Genomic DNA, 15,183 nt, shown 5'->3' on the forward strand with positions numbered 1-15,183 from the left:
ATTGGTGATTTGTGATCCCTGCCAAGTGAATTACAAGCACTTTGTAAGGGCTGATACAAAAAGTAGCTCAGGTCCAGGTTTCTGACAAACAATGCAACTTTACTTTTGAATAATACAAAAGGGCTGAGAAGCACACTACATGATTTCATTTGTCTATGCAGTTTAGTCTGCTGTCTTATCCTAACAAAATATCAGATTTTACAGCAATACATGCCACTGTTGTCCTTTACATTTTACATAAAATACCTAAAAATCTCCGATGGTGGGCCTAAGCACTTGGAACGCTATGCAAAACGAATTCACACAGTCTTTACAGACGGTCACACAGTTCTTTTTCTGCCATTTACAAAATCTAAGGGCATGCAAAATGTCAGCCGCGGTATTAGATTACCAGCCCCAGAATGAATTTCATGCACTAACCAAGGAATCTTTTTCTGATGCTTTTGTAATTTCCTTTTATCTGCTTCCTCCCAGTGACAGTATGAGAGAAGTATGCAGATGCTTGACTGGCCAGAAGTGAAACACGACGGGAACAGCATGCTGCTGTAGGCAGGTCTCTTCTCTGTATTCTGACAATGATCTCTGTCTATCCACTCACTCATATCGATTTCTTTCCAATGTCCTCCAACAGGTGTCATCACTCGTTTTTTTCCCCCCTACGATGAGACCATTGTCTCATCTTAGGACTCCAGGCTCTGCTTTGCTTGTCTAAGTAGTGACCTTTGTGTGTCTACCTTTATCCTTTCTGAGCCCAGTGGCAGTGAACTAGTTAAGCTCCTCCTCATCCTCCTCCCATTCAGCTCAACCTCTAGCATCTGGCTCTGGACCAGTGGAGCATGAGAACCAGGACAGCCTGGACATAAAGGGACAATTGTGGCAGCCCAGTGACATGGAAGAAAGTAGCTCTGATTAAACTAAAAGTCCGCTTCAGGCTTGCACTGCAAAGCCCAGCCAGTGGACAGGAGTGCAGAAACCGAGTCAGCGAGCAGCAGTTGTTTCAGCTTAGCACAATGAGGGCACTATGAGATGCACTTAAAAGCTGATTACAATAAACCAATGAGGAAGCATTAGCCACCCCAGCTAATTATGCCTTTAACTGCCTTTTTCATGCCTGGGCAGGGCTCTGCTGGTACGTCAGATCCAAATTTATAAGGTGTCATCACACCAACTCCCATTTTTAATCAAGGGCTTGCCTCAGCGGAACAATTTTGTGGTAGGTTTTTTTTGTTGACAAGGTGTTTGATGTATTGGAAAATTAAAGGGCATTTTATGTTAGCATACAAAAAAAAAAGAATACTTAGGAGATAAACATAACATGCAACTAATTAAGTCACTGCAATGACTTGGTTTTACAAGTGTGTAGATCCTCAGACTAGTACAATGGTAATACTTTACAACTCGAGGCGGCCTCTAGCTCAAGCAGTGGGAGAGTTTGACCCAATGGTCTGGGTCCTGCAGCGGCCCGGGTTTGGATCCGGCCTGCAGCCTTTTGTTGCATGTCATCCCCATCTCTCTCCCCCTTCTCTTGTTTATCCACTGTCACTAATAAATGGAAAAGCCCCCCAAAAAAAATACTCTTTAAAAAAACTACTCGCAAGAAACCCTACAAGCAAATCCTGTCACGCTGCTCTTGACCTTTGACCGTAGAGCAAGCGCTGTCTCTGAAGGAGGCAAAGTATATCAAAATAATAAGAACCTTATGGAGAATAACTTTAAAAAAAGTCATTACTGTCACCTCTGCAAGCAGATATTTTTGGGGGTGAGGGAATCTGCTTGTTATGCAAACCACAGAGGAAAAAGGTAAAAGCATTACAAATACTTACAAATGTTACTGTAAACCTAACACAATTATAACGTAAAAATGGCTACAAAATGGCAACGCTTGCAAGGCCTATATATGAGGAAAAACCAAAAAATGGGATCTCTAAGGGCTAGCATTGTCTTCCCTCACAATTTACCAGTTTGCACAATAGCACATAATAGCATGCACAGCACACAGATTCATTTGACTTTATTGCAAGACAGAAATAGCAGCAGCAGCCTCCAGTTAAGAGTCCTTCAATATAAAGGGAGGCCAGGCAGCGCTGATAACATTGTCTCATTTGGCTTGCAGTGCTAAGGTGCAGTGTGCCGCCTGAGAAAAAAAAAGGCAGGATGTGGCTACTATTAGGCAGGTAATGGGATCCATCTGAGATGCATTAGAATCAGTCAAACAGAACCACACTTCAGTTCCGTTCAAATGACTGTCACAATCACTTCAAATGCACACCTTCAGCATGTACTGTAGGCGAGAAAAAAAAGAGAAGTGGATGTGACTGTGGAGGAGCACCTCTGAAGTTGTGCCAGGTCTCGAGCATGTGCTCTTTCCTAATGGTGACGGCTGGGAGAGTGGCAGCGAGACTGATGTGCATGAGAGCTGTCAGCCTCTCCCCATAACAAATGCCACCTCTCCCCCTGACAGAATAGAGACAGAGGGGAGGGACTGATGTGGGAGGGAGGGGAGGTGTGGAGGTTACCGACAGAACCTGTGACCCAACTGTGGCCGCACCAGCTGTTACCCCTCCACTGCCACCCAATCACCGCCGCCATCTCTGTGGACCACATCCTGCTAATTGGCCTATGCTGCCTAGCACAAACACAAACACAAACACAAACACACACACACACACACACACACACACCTTGCAAAATAATATCAGTGAAATGGCTTGTCCCAGTGAGGAAGAACATTTGCCAGTGCCTTAAGCTGTAGTTGCGTGATGATTGATAAGTGCTCCAAAACATACTTTTCAGAAATACAAATGACTAGCTGGCCTGTGACCACGTCGGCTAATGTCCCCCTTGACATGCACATAGGCAGACAGAGAGAAAGAAAGACGGACTTACGCCTGACTGACAGAGTGACACACATACTGCAACCAAGATTCTATGAAGGGGAAACTGAATTAATTGGTTTTCCCTTTCTGTGGTTAAGTCCTCAGATAGGTGTGTGTGTGTGACGATAATGGTAGGTTGCAGTGACAGGCAGGTTATTTAATAAATCCCGGCATATGTAAGGCAGAAAGGAAGGACCCACACCAAACAGAAGAGAAACTCATACTCATTCTTTTTACTGTGTATCTTGCTATAATCCACAATGTATACTCAGATTTTCATTTTTTGCTGAAGACACTCAAACCTGCGCGCACGCACGCACACACACACACACACACACACACACACACACACACACACACACACACACACACACACACACACACACACACACCCTAATCATGCACCCACATAAATACACTTAATCGCTGACACACTCACGCATGGCGAGAGCAGTACTGCAGACACATCCAAGCATGCACAAGTAGGCTATAAAAGTACACACAGAAACATGCACAATATCTTGCTCAATCAGGCTGATTTGTTTGTTTCCTCCTAAGCATTTGAGGATTTCTCAAGGAGGTAAAAAAACTTTGTATAATCAAGTCAATTATGTCATTCAATCAAGTTGAAAATCATTTTTGAGCCCTTTCTCAGATCCATTGATTGCAAAGTCGTGCTGAATATTTGCTGGCTGCTTTCTATTGTGCAAATAGAACCATCTTTATTTAGAACGGCAGTCCACGCCATGCCGAGGTCCTTAATGCCACTTCCACAGATAAAGAGCAAAACAAAGTCCTTCACCTTGCTCACTTTCAGTCAAGAAAATAACAGAGGGCTCCATGGGAGCAAGCTGGTTGCATATTGTCTCAGAGCAACAAAAAAAAGCCAACAGTTTCTATTAATTTACAGCAGCTCTTTTGTCTCCTTCAGGACATGGTACATTATGTGCTCAGGAAAAATCCATCCTCAGTGAAATTGTCTAAACTCAAGGTCAAGTGCTGATGTTACAGAGACTGGATCAGCTGAAGGTGACCTTGACTGATGTGGAATATGACATGGGGGAAATGGATCTCCGCTCAGTGTGGAGACATTATCTGTGAAATGCTGTTACTGTATCAAACCCTGTTTGTGTGTGCACACAATCAAGAGGGACACTGTGTGTGTGCGTGTGTGTGTGTGTGTGTGTGTGTGTGCGTGCGTGTGCGTGTGCAGTATGCATGTCCTTGTGTGTGAAAGGGTGTGCATCTACGGCTCACTCTGCTGGGGGTATTGGTCATGAGAACAGCATGCACAAACTGCTGCAGCAGACAGAACCAAACAGCTGAATATGAGCCTCTGCTGAATTAACTGGGCGTGTTTTTCTTTCAGACCACATCGCCTTGTTGGTTGTTTAGGGTTTTCTTTGCAAAGGGGGGGGTTTGGTCATTGCAGCTGGTTGTCATTGCTTGTTTGCTCTGTGAGCAAAATGCATGTTGTTGACCAGGCAAGGTGGGCTGTGTGAAGCTATTGCCATATCTTCAGTTGTTTGCTTGTCACAATAGAGATTTATTTGTCTTACTGTTAGAAAAGGAGCAAAACTGCTGCCGCTGGCTTCTTTTAAGGCTCAAATTCATGGCTGCTGTAAAGATTTGAGTGCTGACCATGTGGTCTAAACTCCGGTGACACTGTTAAAGTGACAGGGGGCGCTGTGCACTGACTGTGTAATTATCAAATTAACATATTTCACTATTGATGATGACAGGAATTTCCATTGCTGAAATAACCCAACATCCAACAATACAGCATGCAATAGAGAACAGTGCTAAAATGTTGGTTATTGTGCATAGCACTACATGTATGGAGGGTGAAAATAAAAAAAGCAGTCTTACCTTCCCAAACTGTTCAAAATACTGCTTCACATCTTCCACTACTGTATTGGCTGACAAGCCACCCACAAATATTTTCTTTGTTCTTGTGACCATCTAAAAAGAAAAGGGCGAGAGGAGAATGATCAGTGATGAGGCTTCAAATGAATCGCGCAACACATTTAGTGAGGCTTCAAACACACTGAGTGAGCAGCACCTGTGATGGGGGTGGGGGACATAGAGGAGTGAGAGGACACATTGTTGCTAAACAGGAATAAACAGATTCACACAATTGTGTTTCAAAAAACACTAAAGTATTACAGCAAGGCCACAAAAGCTGAAAGTATTGGCAGGAAAAAAATACTCCTGCCTAAGCAATGCCGTTCTCTGAATTCCACTCACAATGACATTTCAAATTAAGGCTCTAATCAAAACAGACTGTCCCAGAATTAAAGACCTCCATTTCATCCATTAAAGTTACTGTTTATTCGGAAAAACTAAAAAAAAAGAAAAAAAAGAAAACAGAAATAATTTATGGACTTTCAAAAAAACAATTAATGAGTGCTGGAAGATGGAATCAGAGTGCATTAAAGCCTCATTTAGTTTCAAACAGCAAGAATATTAAGGATTATTACCCACGGCATCAAAAAGGGCACGAACATCTGCTGCAGAGAGTGCATACTAAATTTAGGAGGGCAATTTCTCAGGGAAGTACAGCAACACTTCAACGCCAGTGTCAGGGAAAAAAAAAAAAAAAATCGTGAGGAACTTTTCCTTTTGCACACAATTATAAAAAGGAACCAGAACTTATGAAATGTGACAACAATCTTCAGACTTAAAAACCATAATTTCAGCCTAAGTGTCGGTTTTCCTTCATCCTTTAACTTGTAATTAAAACGTATTGCCGTGACATTTGAGACAAATTAAACAATATTGAAAAGTCGTGTTTATAGATACTGCATTATCTTTTTAAAGTAAGAAACACATTCTCCCATATATGTTGCATGGGCCACTACAAGAAATGATTCCTACCGCAGGCAATGCAACTTTAATACATCATCACATTACTGAGTGTAAGATGAGACTCATATACATCACAACTGCACTAAGTGAAACTTGTACAATAGGTTTAACTACAGCTTTATTAATACTATATAAGTAGTTGTACATTTTTTTGTCCTAACTTGTGCATATTTTGAATATTTGTATTGTATTCTATTTATCATTTCATGCATATTGTATCCTATTATTTTATTTATATATATATATATATATATATATATATATATATATATTCTGTATGTGTCCCTTATATTTTGCTGCTGTAACACTGTGATTTCCCATTTTTGGGATCAATAAAAATCCATCCATCCATCCATCTAATCCGTTCCTAGTACCAAATCTACACTACCTATTCAGGATTTACTGATATACAGTAATGCGGCAAATGATTTTTGATGCACTGCTCTATAATCTTTCTTGCAAACAAAATATAAGGAGCAAAAAAGGCAGCTGAGAAAGTCCCGGCTCCGATCTCCATCGGCTCGCCAGAATCAAACAAAAATAAATGGCTGGGGCAGGATAAACATACTCCAGAGATGCACAGCAAACTATCAAGGTCTACCTTGATCAAAATGCTGACCGAGACACTTTCAGTCTATAAAAGAGGCTTAACGCTGAGAAAAAAGAAGCAACATTCAGCTAGAGCTGAAGTAACCATCTGTCAAGTGCTTTCCAGGTGCACACAGACTCACAGGCACATAGCCTGCACATATGCACACAGCCTCCCACACATGGGCCCTCTCTTATTACAAGTTTTTTTTTCCTTCTGAGATGTTTCATGTTTTCTTATTATATTACATTGTTTTACCACAAATTGCAATAAGCCAACTTTTGTGAAAAAAAAAAAAAAAAAAAAAGACATTAATGATAAATTGTAATAGCCCTACAGTACATTTCAGTGGTCTACATTTACTGGCCTGCATTAATAACTCCAATTTAAAAGTGTAAAAGAGAAAAGAGCTCTGCACACAGCATGTACTGTACGTACTTCAGGGCTGGAGGTGCTGGCAACTGCAAAAATTAATCAAAAAAAGTTTAAAAAAAAACACAAACTCTTGTGGTTAGAGACCATACACTCTACACATAAAAATATAAGCCTTAAATATGCAAACTAGGGGTGGGACTAAATATTGATATGGCAATATATCGTTATCCTTCTTCGAGCGATATGAGAATCAATGCGCTGGCGCCAAATATCGATATTTAATTAATAAAATGATCCAGTGAATAAAGAGATAAAACCTGCACATAACCTTTTCACAGGCATTTTGTAATTATGGTTACTAGTCTGACTGATATCAAGTTGTAGTATTAAAGTATTGTCTAGCAATACATTGATTATTGCAGAACTGCTGTATTGTAATATCATTGGTATTGTGAGCCATGTTTTAAGTATCATATTGTGTTTGGTAGCGTGAGGTACCCTGTGATATTTCCCACCCCTAATGCAAGCACAGTATGTGTAGTAATTAGCAATGACGGATGGTGTACAAAATAGAAAAAATAAATATTATGCAATATAATATGCAAATGTCATTACAAACAATATAAAAAATACCAATAAAGCAATACACACAAAATGTGTACCACAGCACAAGGTGCCTCTGAGTGAATGACAAGATACCCATTACCATCATATCATGCTGCCATAAGCAATAGGAGTGTCAGGATTTCGAGTTCATATCCATAATCGATCAAAATGAGCTATCAAAACCCCAATTTTTTTTGGGATGCCCCCAGTATTTTTTTCTCTCCACCCCCGCATACTTGCACATATCCAAAGAAGACAATAACAGACACAGCGGGTAGCATGCAGCTAAAGACGCAGAGTAATGTAGGGTAGCCTGCAGCTTGACTATTCCAGACACCATGGCTACTGCCCGAGTTGAAGATGACGGAGAAACAACAGAACTGGAAAAGCTGCCTGCTTCCTTCAAGGCACCAGTGTGGCAACAGTTTGCACTCCCCGTGAGTGAGAGTGAGTTACGTAACCAAACAAGAAAAGGTAAAGCCTGTGTGCTCAGAGACTCCATGGTGCCTTCAGGTGCACCTTGTTAAACTAATGGAGCCTTCATTTGTGCCTCATCAACTATAAAACACTCATGTTTTGCCAAATCTGCCATTTAGAGGCGCTTATTGTGGCATTGGTGTCCCTATTATAAAAAAAAAAGTTTAAATCAAAAATTTAAAGTTGCCATGGTAACTGTGCCTTACTTAAGTGCTGAACTCCATGCATGTAACATGCTAACATTAGCATGTCAATTGCTAAGATCATGTTACACGCTAAATGTTAAGAGAAATTATACAGTACATTGCTAAAATGCATTGTAGCATCTAGATGTCAAGTAATGATCCCCTTAAAGCTCAAAACGCCGTGCCATGTCTGACAATGTAAAGCTGGGTGTGATGCCCTAAAATGGTCCGTTTGCAGAAACTCCATTTTTGTCTCCATTTTGCATTCATCCAACAATTTTATTTAATGCTTTGTAATAAGTGTTATAGGCTTTCAGTGAAGTTTATAGAAGATAATTTTTTTAAATGATATAGGTGGACATGCGAAATATCCACTGACCGGTTTAGGGTTATACACTGGCCAAGATCCAGCAGCTGCATCATCCCCCCCCCCTCCCAACCTTTTTCTCCCAACATCATGCCTCAGGCCTCAGAGGTTATCAGCCTTGGATGCTGCCTCCGGCAACCCCAGGCCAGACATCTGCTGATAAACTGGCTGTGCGAGTATTTATCAACATCACTCACTTTTATCGTTGCCAATCTAGGTAAAAAAAAGAAAGAAGAAGAAGAAAAAGTCAATGTTCATTGTTGTTTGCCTCTCTGCATCAGCTGTTTTGTCCTGCTTCCCTTCTGGGCCAGCAAGTCCCTGGTCATTTTTCGGCCTTGTTCCATCAGGCAACAGCCAGTCAACTTTTCAGCCTGGTCTTTCTACTTTGACATGTCTGCCCAATAGCTGATTGGAATTGCTTGAGTCCCGGTATTACACAATTACCTTCTCTATTTTTCCATCCATGGTGACAACAGACAAGCTTTATAGCTTTATATTGTACCCCTCGATGCCTATGGCTATCAGCTATCCCCTGACTACTTACAGAACTGCTCTTATTTGGTTTTCAACGTAAACACGCAGCAAGTACAATACCTAAGTAACCAAGCTGATTGGATGGAATGACTTTGGAATTGCATTTAATTTGACACAGATCATTTTACATTTTAACAAATTTCGCTACCATTTTCTTTTTTAGCCATATCAGACATTACGCTATAAAAACCACTGGGGACCAGACAATTTCCTACACTGCATTTACAGCAACATTAGTCCTGATTATTTGGGTCTGGCTGGTGTAGGATTTACATTTCTTTCTTTTTTTCGGTAAGACTTCAATTCAAGCCGACAGATGTAAAAATGGACCACTCTTCAACCTAGTTTTTCCTTTAACCCAATTTCAAACATTCAGTTATTTTTGCACATCCCTAAGAGACAGTAAGGAGAGTTATGGGTGTGCATGATTGAGTGTGCGTGTGCCTTCACGTGAATGTGTTTCTAATTTCTTGAGCGTGTGAGGACAGTGCGCGCGAAAGGCCTGCAACAATTACTGCCCTAGTGCATTACCATGGTAATAGAAGGCACGGCGCAGAAACATACGGAGCGGCAGACATAAATGTAAAAAGCTTCTTGTGCACTCTTACTGACACCTGTTAGCAGTTTCAGACAGAATTAAATGACAAATAGCAATAGCATGAACCTTTCTGTGAGGTCGTCACGAAAAAAGGCTAAAGTACAGAAGCTATCTGATGATGCAAATCACTTACACATCGAAAGCTGGCTCTAAACCATTTTTAAATTTCAAGAAGTTAAGAAGAGACTGGATTGATTTTGTGACTCATAAGGCTACCATAATTGCATCTATACCATCTTAATTTAAAAAAAAAAAGGCACAACTCAAACTGACAACATCTGTCTTTTTTCAGAACTCAAACTCTTCAATAGCAGAGTTAGAACTGTATCGCAACAATGTGTAAAAAAATTGATAGTTAAAAGAAAAACTAATTCACGTCGAGTAAATACTGTCCAGTGAGTGCTTAACTGCTTTGTCCATACACCTCAACACCAATATCCTACTCCTAGCCTGCAGCAATCACACACGGTTAGACACTGAGCAGTTGCTGACATCACAAAGTGTAGCCAGGAAAAATGTGGAGGCTCTAATACATGGAGCCCAAACCTGACATCCCGTAAATCCCCTGGGCTATTTAAGTTATTCATATCCATCGCACAGAATCATACAAGCATTTATAGTGCATACTTTAGGCCCATTCTTTTCACCACAGACAGATTTACTGTTCTGGTCTTCCACCATGCATTGCTTCGTAGTGTGGGAAAAGGACCTGATAAGGAAAAGGCTGGCTTTATGTGTTTCAGAGTGGGATGCCACAGTGCAGGCAATTAGGTACCCAAAATGCCGCAGCCTCATTAGGATGTTAAGTTTGAGGTATGTGGTGTCTAATGTTGAATCTTGAATATTCATATTTTTCATAGATGGATTTTGGGCTTGAGCAATCTGCCTAATCATTTTGGTATGGTCTGTCTGACTCAAATCTACTGAGTCTGACAGATTGGTGAAAAGTTGGTAACAGCCAAGTAGGGACAACAAAAAAATAAAAAAGGACCTTGTCAATAATATAAATGACCAGGACACAAATGACATTCATCTTTCTCCATATGTTAAATGCAATTTTTAAGTGTCCCAGTAACTTTAGGGGTGATTTTCTTACCTTAACAGACAGAGACAGAAACAAAAATGAATGCAGACCTCCGACTCACAAAGCAAAAAAAACGGTAATTATCAAAGTTATTCAAGACCAGGCAGATAGACTTTGACTCTGATCTATTGTCTGATCTGTGTGTGTGTGTGTGTGTGTGTGTGTTGTGTCTTTCCTCTCCTTCTCACCCAGTGTAAACAATGCACCTCACTGCATATCCTTTATAATACTGTGCTCCTGGTTAAAGTGTGCTATGAAAGTGAGAGCTGCTGCGAGTGCTGAGGAAGTTGAAAAAGATAAGCCTGTAGCTAATATTGCAGAATATAATATTGTTGTGGAAGTGTTAAGACTTTTACCTGTGGCAGCAAACTAAATTTCAAAAAGCCTCTGTGTTGCACCTACAAAAAAAAGCTATTAGTGTTTTGAACACGCATGCAGAAGAGAAACTGCAAAGACAAAGCGTGAATGTTATCAACTCCCCAAGTGGGATATAAGAGGAGAAGAAAATAGTGTGAAACAATATGAGGGGAAAAATGAATAGGAAAGAAGCAGTGTAACACATGGTGTAAGAAAGAAATGTGTGCGACTAGTTATGAAAATATTACACAGACACTCCAACTCTAATGCTATAAGTATGTTGTCTTTTTCAAATCTATCCAGATACGCATGGCATTGGGCGTAGCAACTAGATTTTCTTAATCTTTAAGACATATTCATAGGAGGAAAAGGACATTAATACAAACAGCCATCACTGCAGACTGACCACTGCTGCAAAAGACATAAGCAAAAGCGGGTGTTTTATTGTACGTACAAGGAGGTGAAAGACTAAAGCCACGAATAAAACAGTGAGGGAGAGAGATAAGATTAAAAAATAAATAAATAAACAAACAAACAATGTTTTTACAGCTACTTTGCTGCGGTTCTCCATTCATCACCACAACACAAGAAGATATTTCCTCCCCGTTTCCCCCGGTGACCTCCTGCTTGGGTTATTACTGACTTTTACTGGCTCACGGCAGCTCCAGTCCAGTGTGATATGATTAAGGGAGCTACTTATTGAGTAGACTGTTATTATTTTAATTATATAATGACTGCTCTGCTAAATTAAAAAAAATGGAGGAGATGGAACGTCTTGCTCTTCTGATTGTAATTTGCGACACACATGGCAAATATCCCCCTAAATGTTAGAATATTTGCAAGCAGCAATTCATCTATTTTAATGTGTGAAAACAGCCGTCGTCATAGCACAAAAAAACCTTTACCCACGTTGAAGAGCTGAAGGATATGTGGGTAAAATGTTAGAGAAAGAAGGCTTTGAATAATGACGTTGATCTGTAATCTAATAAAGAACATTTTCGTCAGGATAAATGGTGTCAGCTTACAACTTTTCCAGTAAAATCATTACATTTCTTTGTCACCCTCTGTCTATCACAAACTAAATCATGGATGACATGTGAGTTCTGGGTGAGTTGATGGCCAGTTTTCTATTCCCTGAATGTTAATTAGGTCACAGATGAATGGCATATATTGTGTGATAGTTGTTTTTTCAAAATATAATGCCAAAAAGTTATAATTTTTAAATTTAGGACACTATACACGTAACATAAATACAAGAACAGTATATGAATAACCAATAAAAAGAGCATACCATCAGTTAAGGGTACACTTCTACCGTGCTCCCACTCTCTCTTTATACCCTCCGCAGAGATTCCAAACCATTTCATTCTGTCATATTCCTCATTAACTGACTGTTCCTTACTGCAAATTGGTTGTTAGTGGATCTTTGAATCCCTACACACACACACACACACACACACACACACACACACACACACACACACACACACACACACACACACACACACACACACACACACACACACACACACACACACACACACACACACACACACACACACACACACACACACACACACACACACACACACACACACGAGCCAGTTGTCAGGCAGGTCGCTGAGATCACACACCCAGCTATGATTACAAGGTGTAAGCCTTTATCATGGCCCCCACCTCTCACACATACAGCTGTAAACACAGAGCCCTAGACAGGGAGGAAGCCGACAGGGGATTTCAATGTCATTTCTCATACCTAAAAATAATGGGACAGATAGGAAAAGCCATCGCACTTTGTTGTATAAGCCACAATTGCTATCGTTCTAGCAAGGGGATATAATTACTGGCATTCAGATCCCGTCTGTGGACTCGTTCATAAGCAACCAGAAAGCACCAGAAAGCATCTGTCAATGCAATGTAGTATGATCAAAAGGCCTAGATGTTGTGCAGGCACACATGCATGCCCGCACGCACATGCACACACGCACAGAGAGAGAGAAAGAGAGAGAGAGAGAGAGAGAGAGAGAGAGAGAGAGAGAGAGAGAAAATATGGCCAGTCCAGGTAAACACTGCCTCTGCTCATTTGCATCACTGGAGCTGACCCCCAAAGAGAAAACACAGTCAATAACCAACAAACAACAGCACAATCTCTTTTGCATTGGAGGGAGTTCTGCAGACGATAGAAAACGGAAGCAAAGCGCAAGATAGTAAAGCAGGATTAGATCATCAGAGAGAGAAAGGGGGAAAGCTGAGCGATTAGCAGCAGTGGTGTCGTTGTCTAGCTACAAGTTGAGGATGAGGGGCACTGTCTGGACCGGTTCCACTCCCCTGCATGCCCTTTTAAAAAGTGGTCCAATCTCAGCTCTAGTGTGCATAAATAGATCAGTAATTGCTTATTACAATACAATTAGGGCAAAGGAGATGAGAGAAGGAAAGATGCTTAGTGCAAATGCGGAGTGACAAGCCCAAGCACCTAGACCTGAGATTACAGTAGCCATTTGCACATGGACAGAAAATGAGCGCAATAGGGGGGAGAGACAGAGAGAGAGAGACAAAGAGGAAGACAGAGAGAGTGAGAGAGCGAGAGAGTGAGCGCGAGACAGGAGTTGGGTGGGTGGGGGTGGGGAAGGGCTGTCAAGCACAGGGCAGAAGCTAATGACAACTCTGGCTTCAACTTGCACAGACGTCTTTGAAGCCCGGCTCTGATCAGAGCTGTGATTGCCACCGCTGCAGGGCCACCACTCCTATATTAACCTACACTAACAGCTATTCAGTGAAAGTCACAGGCCCTTTCAAAAACTGACTTCTGCTAGAGCTAGCCATCTGTGGAATGGCCTTGTAAGACGGCCAAGATGTAAGTAAGGGACACACATGTAAGGGACACTGTTTGCTTATGGCCTTGCTATAACAGTGACAGTCTGGCTGAACATGGGGCCGGTTAGAGCTGATTAGCTGCACTTCCCTCCTCAACCTACTACAGTTATGAAGATTGATAGAAGCAGCTTAGAGCTGATTATAGGGCCCTGGAGATGCATGGGCCCATACCCAAACAGCACATTCACACTGCATTCACAATGAGCACAGCATGCGTTCGCTAGGCACAGGCCAGGCATTAAGCAAACGTAGCAGCAATAAGAGGCAAATAAGAGAAATGGACAATGCCAGAAGTGCTCTTAAGAGCTTTTTTGGAAATATGAATATTATGCTAATTACATGCATGCTAGTGGCCAAATCTGAGACATTTGAGCAAGCACATTATATATATATATATATATATATATATATATATATATATATATATATACACATTTTCCAGAGAATATATTGTGAACATGACTAGATATCAAAAACCCACTCCAGGGTTATGAGACACAGCATGCCTTCATGTAGCCGGGAAGGTCTATTTAGCATGCAGAACTCGGAAATTAGTATTGTTTTGACATGAGCCAGTTGTGCTTTGAAATAAAAAACAAAAAGAGTGGAAATCCATAAAACGCTTAAATAGTACAACTGGCTGGGTCTCATGTCCCACACAAGTAAGACATTTGTATGGGGTTTGTGTAGTAAAAAAAGACACTCTATTCTAGTTTGATTTCGCAAAAAATGGGATTTGGTAACAACATTGCTGTCCTTTGTCAGTAACCTTTAAAGTTTCAATCCCTTTTTTTCTACAATTGTTAAGAGTCTCACTTACTATGTAGCAATACCTGTTTCACGCTATTCAGTTGATTAACTGTTTGTGGCAATAAGGTGCAAAGAAGCGCAGCCAGGTGCCAGCAAAGGTCACAAAGAAAAGGATTGCCAGCCACTCAAAAATGGGTCAGGATTTGTATGTGGAAGGAAATGCACTCAACAAGTTTCATAGACCTCAAGGACACATGCAATGCATTTAAGAGAGGGAAGCTCACTAGCTCTAAATGACATAAATATTAAGTCAGTAATGCAAACCATTTTATCGTTTCCTTCCTCATTAGGAGTCCCATTTTTATTTTTTATTCATAAAAACCTTTATCAAATATGTAATGATATGGACTCAACATTGGGAAAAGAAGTGGACCTGAATGAACTAATCCTGCTGACCTTTAAAAACCTTCTGCTGAAGGGCTGAGCAGTTCTCAAGGAATGATTGACTCGCTGACATTATTTGATCGTCCCTTCAGTCCGGCATGGCACATACAGGAGACAGGGTCAGGACCCTGTGCTCACTTTTAACAGCTATATTTGGGATTGGGCTTTGTTCTTTACACACTAGCGCCTCCCAGTCTAC

At 40.9% G+C, this 15,183-nt stretch overlaps 1 protein-coding gene across 19 annotated transcripts in view; it reads right to left on the minus strand.

The window, feature by feature from the left end:
• The window catches only part of msi2b (musashi RNA-binding protein 2b), a 236,699-nt gene that overhangs the window by 158,025 nt on the left and 63,491 nt on the right, over positions 1 to 15,183 (minus strand). For all 19 annotated transcript variants that reach the window (XR_004658998.1, XR_004658996.1, XR_004658997.1 and 16 more), the window contains exon 6: positions 4,746 to 4,838. Coding sequence is in view for 16 of the 19 variants with exons in the window: in XM_034889676.1 (XP_034745567.1) it covers positions 4,746 to 4,838 (93 nt within the window). In the remaining 3 variants the exon portion in view is untranslated. The remainder of the gene's footprint in view (positions 1 to 4,745; positions 4,839 to 15,183) is intronic.

Source organism: Etheostoma cragini, chromosome 13, assembly GCF_013103735.1.
Source record: "Etheostoma cragini isolate CJK2018 chromosome 13, CSU_Ecrag_1.0, whole genome shotgun sequence".
NCBI lineage: Eukaryota > Metazoa > Chordata > Actinopteri > Perciformes > Percidae > Etheostoma > Etheostoma cragini.